Consider the following 11,422-nt stretch of genomic DNA (forward strand, 5'->3'; position numbering starts at 1 on the left):
TTTCCACTGGAATGGGCATGATGGCTGTGCTTTGTTTGACTTGTTTGCAATGTGTAACTGGAGCAATGTGCCCTGGTTTGGATTTGAATTCTCAGTGCATGGGTTAGTGCTCAAATTCGATGATCACGACTCATTCTTGGAACTGCTCAGGTCCTATGATTTAGAGGTAATTCTCCAGATACTTAGCCATGTGCAGAGTGAGAGGCTATACAACTACTTTAGTCTAGTCTCTTTGCTCTCAATACATCATCTTCCTGCTCAATAAATACACCAGCCTGAAGAATTTATCACTTACATATCTGATAAATCTCCAGCCATTTCCTGGTTCAGTTCCAGAAGGACTAAAGCTATTACCGTTGTTGAGAGGGCGAATTCAAATGGATGAAGAAACAATGTGGCCCTGGGGAACCTGCTCAGTTGCAAAGGAAGGCACGGGGAGGCAAGGACCTTCTGGAGCTCCTAAACTCTACTTATGGATAGATGTGTGGGAAGGGACGTGCAGTGCTCCTGATCTTCCCATTGGTACTGAATTTGAAATCTTGGTTATGGCGTTTTCTTTTTCCATTTATAGAGTGAAATATTCAACCATAAAAATGTGATATTTTTACACAGTCAGTTAATGATAAATGATAGAAGGCATATATTAAAACAGCTAACATCAAATTATTGGAGACTAGAAACTGGTTGGTGAATCAGCACCCAATTTTCCACATAAGGCAAACCCTATTGGTTAATATAGAATAGCTCCATGAAATAGGATTACTCTCATAAATTCATAGTCATCTTCATTAATAATTTTTGACAGAATTGAATTTTGTCTTATCCTTTTAAAAGCCAAAATGAAAATGTTAACATTTCAAACCACAGTTGTAAGTTCTCTTTTAATCTTGGTGGTTTTTATTTAGAATAACAAAAAAACTTGAAGAAAAACGAGAAGAGAAGAGGAAAGAGGAGGAACAGGTAAAATGTAACAATTTATTACTATCAGTGGTATTCTTATTTGGTTTTGCTTTCAGTCTCTGAGATCTTTCTTTAAATAACACTCATATAAAAACTAGATTTAAAATCTAATCTAATCTTCAGTGCAGGCTCCAGTTCAGTTAAATCAAGCTTTGCCCTTGTTCAAAAGAAATATTTTGTTGTTTGAATTCTGTAATGTGTGTCATCTTCCTTCAGAAGGAAATTAAGAAAGAAATTGATCGAAGAAAAACGGGGAAAGAAATATTGGACTACAGAAGACGACACGAAGAAGAATTGACAAAGCGAATGTTAGAAGAAAGGAGCAGAGAAAAGGCAGAAGAAAAAGCAGCTAGGGAGCGTATAAAACAGCAGATTGCAATGGTGACGTTTTTATTTTTTAAATATAGATAAATTGATCAGATTACTTGGGATTTAGTAACTCATTGCAAGGCCGCTCCCTCCCACCCTCTCAGTCTACTGGAAGACTAAAATAACAGATTGTACACCTATTGTAAAAGTGTTTGAATCTCATCCTTGCCCCTCCCCCCTTTTTTTTTTTGCTATTGGAAGCTGTGCTTTCAGTTAATGGTTACTGCTGTCAGAGCTTCTGTAGGCTGTAGATTTTTACAAGAATCCAATTTTTCAGTTTGCAATCAAGAATTTGTTTTTCTTTATACAAAAATCCATTGAAAATGGATTGTGCACACAAACAAAAGCAAAAGGTTCCTTTTTCTCACATACCAAGCAGCAATTAGCTCAGCATATGGCAGAGACCAGAACAAGTTCAATGGGGCATGAGAGAGATGTGCTATTTTTTGAATTGGTTACTAGTACTTTGTGCATTTAGTTCCCTAATAATAATTTTATATGTTTAAAAAAAGTCTAGTGATGTGTCTCTTCTCATTCTGTCTCTGAGCGAAAGTAATGATACCAGAGCTTCTCTGAATATCACGTGAGCAATATGGAGACTATCATGAGAGGCATCGCTGGGCACAAGAGTGGCTACATACTGTTAAATGTGGTTTAGAAATGCAGAGAGAGATGGCGTGAAATCACCTTGAACCCCACATCTTCGCAGTTGCCTTCAAAATTAAAAACATTTCTTGTTGAATAGTCACATCTCAACCAATAGAAATGCCTCCTTCTAGATCAGTGTTTTTCAAATTGTGGGTTGCGACTCACTAATGGGTCGCCTTGCTCTGGTCAGGGACATTAAAAGTCCTGTCGGTGGTGCTGCCGAGCTAAGGCAGGCTAGTGCCTACCTGTTCTGACACCGCGCTGCGCCCTGGAAGCAGCCAGCAGCAGGACTAGCTCCTAGGTGTGGGGGCCACTGGGCTCTGCCCGCTGCCCCCGCCCTGAGCACCGGCTCCGCACTCCCATTGGCCGGTTCCTAGGACTGGGGAGGGGCGATGCTTGCGGGCAAGAGTTGCACGGAACCGCTTGCGCGCCTCCACTTAGAATCCAGACCTGCTGCTGGCCGCTTCCAGGGCCTGCCTCTGCACCCTGGCTGCACTGCTGACCGCGAGCTGCTGGAGGTAAGTCCACGCTCCAACCCCGCACCCCTGCCCTGAGCCCCTCCCAAATCTGCAACCCATTCCTGCACCCCAAACCCCTCCTCCCCAGCCCCACCCCAGAGCCCTGACTCCCTGCCCCAGCCCTGAACCTCCCCCAAACTTGGAACCCCTTCCTGCACCCCAAAGCCTTCATACCTAGCTCCACCCCAGAGCCTGCACCCCCAGTCTTGAGCCCCTCCCACACTCCAAACCCCTCATCCCCCGCTCTGTTGAGTCATGGGTGTCCACAATTTTCTTCAACTGGGTCCCCAGAAAAAAAGTTTGAAAACCACTGTTCTAGATGATTCTCAGAACTTCATCATTATAACTTCCTGTGATTAGAAATTAGGGCTTGCATTAGTGTTATACCAAAATCTGTTTTAGAAAAATTCGAACAAGCTTGAATTCCAGTATTCAGTAGAATGAATAACTTATCAAATAACAAGATACAGGCTGAACAGTTAGGCGAGGGGAGGTATTTCTCTCCTGCAGTGTCTGCAACATGACTGGCTTGGCCTCTTTTTCCCCCTTCCTCGGCTCTTGTCAAGAGCAAATTTTTAATTGCAGATTGCGTCAGTTACTCTGTCTGAACAGGTATTAACACACATTTTACAGCACAAGTTAACAGATTTGTGTTTGTCGCATTAAAGGATCGTGCTGAAAGAGCAGCTCGTTTTGCAAAGACAAAGGAAGAAGTAGAAGCTGCAAAAGCTGCAGCTCAACAAGCTAAGCAGGCTGAAGTGGAAGCTAGAAGAGAAGCCTCTCAGAAGGAAAGAAGGTGAACAGTGTGCCAGTATACAAATGTGTATTTTTGGGGAGGGAGGTGAGCAAACTACTAGCCTTGTCTCTAAAGTAGACACTTTTTTACCGGAGCCTAATCTACTAGATAACACTATGCTGGAATGATTAAACATTGTTGATGTAAGGTAAGCTTGTTGATTCTTTCAAGAAATATGTGTATTTTCTAGTTATCTGCTTGAAGCACATTATTCATGGAGGCTCTCAGACTGATAAATAATATGATCAGGAATAAACAGAAATCTTATTCAGAATTAACAACTTTTTCCCCCTGTGCATTAAGTTAGAGAAGCTTATTGTCCGTTTTTCATTTTTTCTACTTGATGTACGTACAGACATGTGGCTTTCTTTTATTATCAGGAGCAGGTTTGTTTTCTTACATCACCTATTTTCACTTATGCGTTATTTCTATGGACATCTAGTTTGTGCTGGTTAGGGCCCTAGGCTCTATGATAGGCAGTAAGATCATAGATTCAGGTTAAAAAGAGAGGATTTTATCATGCAGCTTGACTGTGCTTATCTATCAGTCTTTTTCATCAGTATGTAAAAGTGCAGAGGACTTACCAGAATTTTGTAAAATGTCTGGTTTCAGAGTAACAGCCGTGTTAGTCTGTATTCGCAAAAAGAAAAGGAGGACTTGTGGCACCTTAGAGACTAACCAATTTATTAGAGCATAAGCTTTCGTGAGCTACAGCTCACTTCCTCAGATGCATATCGTGGAAACTGCAGCAGGCTTTATATATACACAGAGAATATGAAACAATACCTACTCCCACCCCACTGTCCTGCTGGTAATAGCTTATCTAAAGTGATCATCAGGTGGGCCATTTCCAGCACAAATCCAGGTTTTCTCACCCTCCACCCCCCCCACACAAATTCACTCTCCTGCTGGTGATAGCCCATCCAAAGTGACAACTCTTTACACAATGTGCATGACAATCAAGTTGGGCTATTTCCTGCACAAATCCAGGTTCTCACATCCCCCCCACCCCCATACACACACAAACTCACTCTCCTGCTGGTAATAGCTCATCCAAACTGACCACTCTTCAAGTTTAAATCCAAGTTAAACCAGAACATCTGGGGGGGGGTGGGTAGGAAAAAACAAGAGGAAACAGGCTACCTTGCATAATGACTTAGCCACTCCCAGTCTCTATTTAAGCCTAAATTAATAGTATCCAATTTGCAAATGAATTCCAATTCAGCAGTTTCTCGCTGGAGTCTGGATTTGAAGTTTTTTTGTTTTAAGATAGCGACCTTCATGTCTGTGATTGCGTGACCAGAGAGATTGAAGTGTTCTCCGACTGGTTTATGAATGTTATAATTCTTGACATCTGATTTGTGTCCATTTATTCTTTTACGTAGAGACTGTCCAGTTTGACCAATGTACATGGCAGAGGGGCATTGCTGGCACATGATGGCATATATCACATTGGTGGATGTGCAGGTGAACGAGCCTCTGATAGTGTGGCTGATGTTATTAGGCCCTGTGATGGTGTCCCCTGAATAGATATGTGGGCACAATTGGCAACGGGCTTTGTTGCAAGGATAAGTTCCTGGGTTAGTGGTTCTGTTGTGTGGTATGTGGTTGTTGGTGAGTATTTGCTTCAGGTTGCGGGGCTGTCTGTAGGCAAGGACTGGCCTGTCTCCCAAGATTTGTGAGAGTGTTGGGTCATCCTTTAGGATAGGTTGTAGATCCTTAATAATGCGTTGGAGGGGTTTTAGTTGGGGGCTGAAGGTGACGGCTAGTGGCGTTCTGTTATTTTCTTTGTTAGGCCTGTCCTGTAGTAGGTAACTTCTGGGAATTGTTTCTTCACTTCCGCAGGTGGGTATTGTAGTTGTAAGAAAGCTTGACAGAGATCTTGTAGGTGTTTGTCTCTGTCTGAGGGGTTGTCATGCACATTGTGTAAAGAGTTGTCACTTTGGATGGGCTATCACCAGCAGGAGAGTGAATTTGTGTGGGGGGGTGGAGGGTGAGAAAACCTGGATTTGTGCTGGAAATGGCCCACCTGATGATCACTTTAGATAAGCTATTACCAGCAGGACAGTGGGGTGGGAGTAGGTATTGTTTCATATTCTCTGTGTATATATAAAGCCTGCTGCAGTTTCCACGATATGCATCTGAGGAAGTGAGCTGTAGCTCACGAAAGCTTATGCTCTAATAAATTGGTTAGTCTCTAAGGTGCCACAAGTCCTCCTTTTCTTTTTGTAAAATGTCTGTTATATTTACTTATGTGAATTAGAAGCCCAGCAGTATCTTTTGCATCTACACTAGTATTTTCCACTTTTGTAGTGCTGGTTTAGCTCGAAGGGATAGAAGCTCTACCTTGACAACAGTCATTTCAGCAATACTGGACTGTCTTCTAGCTCTGAAGCAATCTGGACTTTCAATCAGCTCTATAATAGGGCCATCTAGTACATCACTCTGCTATCACTTGTTCCCTCCAGTTTACAGTAGTAATGTTCCTTGGAACCTTGAGGAATCTTGTTCGTGTTATTCCACCACTTCCAGAGCCCACTTCCTCAGTATGATACTTGAGAATATTAAATTATTAGCAGTGTTGATGGATCTCCCCTTAGCAACCTGTTCTGTTATCACTTATCTATGCAGACTGCCTTTTTTTTTTTTAGTGGTCATTTCATCTGCTCACAGAGTATGGCAGATTCAGGCCCTCAGGGTGGGTCCCCCCTACATAGTGTTTCATAAGGACAGGGTCATTCTCAGACCTCATCTCAAGTTCTTGTCCACAGTTGTTCCATGTAAACTAGTTCATTCATCTCCCAGTTTTCTTCCATAAGCCCCACTCAATCTTGAGGGAAGCTCATTGTCCTTTTATGTTGATTAGGACAAAATCATTTAGAGGTACATTTAATCTATTGCTTTGTAGAGGTCAGGAAATATTTTCATATTATCTAAATGGGTATCTAACTGTATAAAGATATGTTACGAGTTGGCCAGGTTAGATACATCTAGCTACATTACAGCTCAGGCAGGTTCTGTTACTGTTTGAAGAGTGTCCCTAGTTTTCAAAGCTAGGGCAGCTACATGGAGCTCAGTTCACACATTTACAAGACCCTATTCTTTGGTAGAGGCTTCCAGATTGGATGCCTGCTTTGGTAGAGTTGTCGTCTTAGTCATGCTTTAAGAAGGACTTCTAATATTCACCTCCAAGCAAACAGACAACTGCTTGTTAGTCAACAATCCACATAGACACTCACTCAAAGAATGAAAGAACCCTGCAGGTTCTTCGAGATGTATTGTCCACATGGATTCCATGACCCCTCCCCTTTCCCCGCTGCTCCCCTGGGATTCTGTATTGGCGAAGGATGGTGGGGGATGGTTGGGCCTATCCTGCTCTTCATGTCTTGGGTCTGAAGCACAAAGACATCTAGGGTGCAGGCGCTACCTCAGCAAACACTGCTGCCCAAAAGAATCTGATCTCTGGCACATGTACCAACAATAGAATGCATGTGGACAACACTGAACTGTAAGTACCCTTCTCTTTGAGTAGATTGTTCACACAGATCTAACCTCCATCCCTATTTTGGAATCAAATGACTTAAGTAGAAGAAAGTGAGTGGGGGGACGGTTTGGAACTCTTGGCCTTTCATACAACCTTGCGCCTAAAGCTCATTTCTGAGGAGTGTATGTGTGATACATTGACTACTATTTTCCAGAGCATTCCAGCCTTCGGTCCTGTGCACCCCAGATTTGTGGCTCTATACTGACTGACTTTAATAACTTAGGGATGTGTAACCATTCTTTTCTATATTTGAATGCTAAAGGACACTTGACTGAAATTCTTGTGTGCACTGACTAAAAGTGAAATGTCTCCCACAGTGCTATAGCGAGAATTCAGTTCCGCCTCCCAGATGGATCTTCTTTCACTAATCAGTTTCCTTCTGAAGCCCCCTTGGAAGAAGCTAGGCAGTTTGCCGCACAGGTAAATTTAATGTCTTCTTTATTTTTAAGTTACAGAAGAGGTAATCCCAGAACACTTAAATTTATCCATAACAACTGACACACTCACCACTGTTTTTAGAAATTGAATTTTTTTAATATTGGGCTCAAAGTTGTGTACTGTACTCCCTCTTACTGCTGAGATGGACTTTAAAGGCTGCCGGATGTTGAATGTAAACAGGTTCACAGCTGGCACATAGTTGTCTGCTTGTCTGACCACCAGTCTAGGGACTCCATTTTCCCTTCCTGTTGTTTACAGTGAGGGCTCTGATTGCAACCTTTTCAGCACCACCTACTGTCTATTTAATAGAGCAGCATTAATTCTTTTTTGGGAGAAGACCCATTCTACCCAGTGAAGAATGTGAGTGACGAGAGAGGAAATCGAATATGTAAAACTCATGCACTTTTCCTATGTGAAGGTTTCCCATATTTTGAAATAGAACCGTGGGGTTGTTATAGGAAAGCATATTGGAAGAGGCAAATCTCTTCATACTTCGAATGTAAGTTATAACCCATATAAAAATGTTAACTTGTTGCATTCTTACAGACTGTTGGCAACACTTACGGTAATTTTTCATTGGCTACAATGTTTCCCAGAAGGGAGTTTACCAAAGAAGATTATGGAAAGAAATTATTGGAGCTAGAGCTTGCACCAAGTGCTTCAATAGTATTGTTGCCGGCAAGTATTCACGAATAAGTACAATATTGTATCTTTCATTACAGGTACAGTTTAGACTTAAATGTCTATTTTATCTTACCCTTCCTAGGCAATTAGTGTAATTCTTTAATACATTTTTGTCAAGATTTTTTTGTCTGTTTGGAAAGATGACTCTCCTCATGGTGTGCTGTTGATTAGTGGCATCAGTTACAACTCCATAGTTAAGATTGTATAGAGATTTGTGCTTGTAATGGAGATTTAAATCCCTCAGGATTTAGGAAACTTGAAAGTAAATATGTTTAACAGTTAGAAGCTGCTAAAACAGATTCGTTTAGAATTTAGACTTGCACCCTTGCCTTTTCTTTCTCTTCCCCTAGTACACTTAGCCATCTTGTAATGCAATTAAGTTAATGTTCATGGAGCCCTAGACACAGGCTAGCATTTAAAACTAAATTGGTATTATTTTTAAACCCCATGGATGAGCAATGAAAATGCCTCTCACAAAATCACCACCATACAGCACTGGTAGTGAAATGCCAAAGCATGAGCATGTTGCTGCCTATGCTGGCTCCAGTGACCAGACTGCCTTCTTGCTTCCCTGCTGTGCTCCCATAGTCACTCAGCCAACCCTTTACAGTAGCACTCCTCAGTCACTGCGAGACCTGGTGCAGAATGTTTTGAAAAATATTCACAAATAGTTTATTCAGCTCTAAGTTATTAAGCTGACAGCTGCCCATTTGTATAGTCAGTGCCCAGAACTCACTTCCAGCACACATTATGTCATTGTGGTGGAATTGGAGATGTAGGACAAACTGAAATATTTGAGCAACTACATATATGCATTTAGCTATTTTTCAACCAGTAGTATGTCAAATATCCTGTCTAAATCTGTTGCTCTTTAAAATGTCTTAACTTCCTTTGTTCTTGAATAGGCGGGAAGACCTGCTACTTCAGTAGTACAGGCATCAGGTGGAGATCTTTGGAAATTCTTGGGCATAATACTGTATCCACTCATAGCTGGCTGGAGATTTATTAGCAACTTCTTATTTACCAGCCCTCCCCCCTCGCAACCTACAGTAAGAGCAGGACATCAACAAGAACATTCAAATCCTTCACCATCTACCACTATGGAGCCAAGCAGGTAAGCAGATCTGACTCGTCTCCCATAGGGCTAAAACTGCATATATCTTTTTTTTTAAACATCCTTGCTGCTGGCCCACAGTGAGGTAGGAAGGATGGTCTAGTCTAGTGCATCAGCTACTGGACTGGAACTTGGAGACATGGGTTCAGTTCTTGCCCAAGATCACATAGGAAATGGGTGGCTAAGCCAAGTCTCTTAATCTGTCTTGAGTCCAGTGGCACCTTAAAGACTAACATTTAATTGGCCATAAGCTTTCGGCAGGCAGTCTTAGAAGTAACAGGGGAATTCATGACTCAAACCCAGCCATCTATCAGGCTCTTGATTATACCTTGGAACTTGTGCCCTGTTGAGCTAGTTAGTCTTGCATTAAGGATGTTTGAGTGTTATTGCATAATCAGTAGCTTTAAAGCAAGGATTCTCAGGCTAAATTATTTGGTGGCCTCAGAGTGCAGCCACCAACTCTTGCTGGTGGCTACTCATGCTTTTTCCTAAAATACTTAATTACCTTTAGGAAAAACAAATAAATATGCACAAATACACATCCAAAACATTGTAATTTATTTATTGCTAGCTAGTAAGTCTGCTATGAAAAGTGATAGTAACAAACCTATAAGTATTGCTTTTACAGTAGACTCACTCAGCCCTGGATCGGGGAGGGGCCAGGGGACAGAACCCAAAGCCAGGCAGCTGGGGCTGGAGCTGGTCTTCCATGCCAACCCTGGGAAGGTGGGGAACTCACCAGCTGCCTGTTCCTCCAGCATTGTGCCCCAGGTGTCTCCAGAGGGGAGCAGGGCACAACTGGAAGCCCCAGCAACCACCACCAAGGCGTGACAACTGCTTTCCTCCACCCCCATCACAGCCCAGTAGGCTGTGGCCACAAAGCCCCTGGTGGCTGCATTTGAGAAATACTGCTTTAAAGAATAAAATGGCTGGGAGAGTTAGTGCTGTAGTGCCAGACTATCAGATAACTGTCTCCTAGTCTGTTCTCTCTCCTCCATTTTTTCATACTGCCCTCAACTCTTCTCAAACTGTGGTTGTACAGGAAAGTTACCTTATGTGAAAGTTGAAGAAATTCTCATTTGCTTCACCTTCTCCTTACCCCCAGCAGCTGCAAAGGCTTTCTATCACTATCAGATCAACTACTTAAGGCTGGTTTGTTGGTCATTTCCATAGCAGACATTTATTACAGATGGAGGATCTGCATGGCTCCTAAAGTCACAAATATTTTCAGCTAAATTGAGCTCTGTGGTCTGTAGGAAAGCAATAGATTGCAACTTTGTTCCAGTCAAAGCCAACTTCAAAATAAGAGGCATAGAAAAACATAATATAAATGCAATTGCTGTTATGGAAACTGTTCTTAAATTGAATTTTCTTTGTCTAGGCAAGCAGTCAGGAAACGAGTACTGGAAAAGCGGGGGGAGGACTTTAAAAAAGAAGGAAAAATTTACAGATTGAGGACTCAAGATGATGGAGAAGACGAAAATAATACTTGGAATGGAAATTCCACTCAACAGATGTAATTTTGAGTAACTGGGCAATAATCATTGTTTTTCTTATTTGATTTAATGAAACTAAAAGTTCTGCTGGATAGTGGGGCTTATGGGTTACACTGCCTGAACTATATAATACTTTATTTCATGACTGAAATACAAAACTGAAGTGCTATGCTATTTAATACGGTAAAAGTTTAAAGCATTTGAAACTTCTATCAGCATTTACTAGCCCTACTGCCATCTTGGAAGGCATTTTTTAATCTAGGACGATTCTGTTACAGCAGTCTAAGACCCAGCATTAATATGAAGTTCTTGGTAGGCCAGTGAGTGAGTAAGCTGAGTGTGTCAGAAGCATTAGGTAGCAGATCAGATATGTTTAATTTTCTCTTGCTTCTGCAACTGCCAGCAAAACCTTGTAGTTTTTAATCCTCAAGCACTCAATAAACTGTTTTTCAAAAAACTAACAATTTTGTATATAATTTCTCTGTGGGATAGTGTTTTATAGAGTATTCCTTTTATGTACACTTCATACAATCCAATGGATTAAGTGTAGTGTTAAGTATATCCCTTATTTCCCAATGACTTTTTGCTGTGGAGCTGCTTTAACCATCTACAATTTCAAGACTTACTCTGCTTCTAGCAGCTGCAAGTAACTCCAGGATAGTGCTAAGTTGGTTCAAGGGAACAAGCTGTGGGATACTAGATCTGTCTACCACCTACCTGCACACCGTTTTTCCACAGGTGAAGTGGAACATCTAAGGGACTGTTACATTATTACTGCTTAGTACCATGAAGAGAGATCCTTTGCCCAAAGCATTTACAATAGCTCCCATAGAGTAGCTTTCCTTCAAACTCACC

General features: G+C 41.7%; 1 protein-coding gene across 4 annotated transcripts in view; it reads left to right on the forward strand.

Moving 5' to 3' along the window:
* UBXN4 (UBX domain protein 4) overlaps positions 1-11,031 on the forward strand; it is a 29,249-nt gene extending 18,218 nt beyond the window's left edge. For all 4 annotated transcript variants that reach the window (XM_073305356.2, XM_073305358.2, XM_073305357.2 and 1 more), the window contains 7 exons: positions 906-960; positions 1,177-1,341; positions 3,164-3,291; positions 7,153-7,255; positions 7,820-7,951; positions 8,863-9,071; positions 10,453-11,031. In XM_073305356.2, the coding sequence (XP_073161457.1) occupies positions 906-960; positions 1,177-1,341; positions 3,164-3,291; positions 7,153-7,255; positions 7,820-7,951; positions 8,863-9,071; positions 10,453-10,591 (931 nt within the window). In that variant the 3' untranslated portion in view covers positions 10,592-11,031. The remainder of the gene's footprint in view (positions 1-905; positions 961-1,176; positions 1,342-3,163; positions 3,292-7,152; positions 7,256-7,819; positions 7,952-8,862; positions 9,072-10,452) is intronic.
* Positions 11,032-11,422: the final 391 nt, after the last annotated feature.

Source organism: Lepidochelys kempii, chromosome 11 (genome assembly GCF_965140285.1).
Source record: "Lepidochelys kempii isolate rLepKem1 chromosome 11, rLepKem1.hap1, whole genome shotgun sequence".
Taxonomy (NCBI): domain Eukaryota; kingdom Metazoa; phylum Chordata; order Testudines; family Cheloniidae; genus Lepidochelys; species Lepidochelys kempii.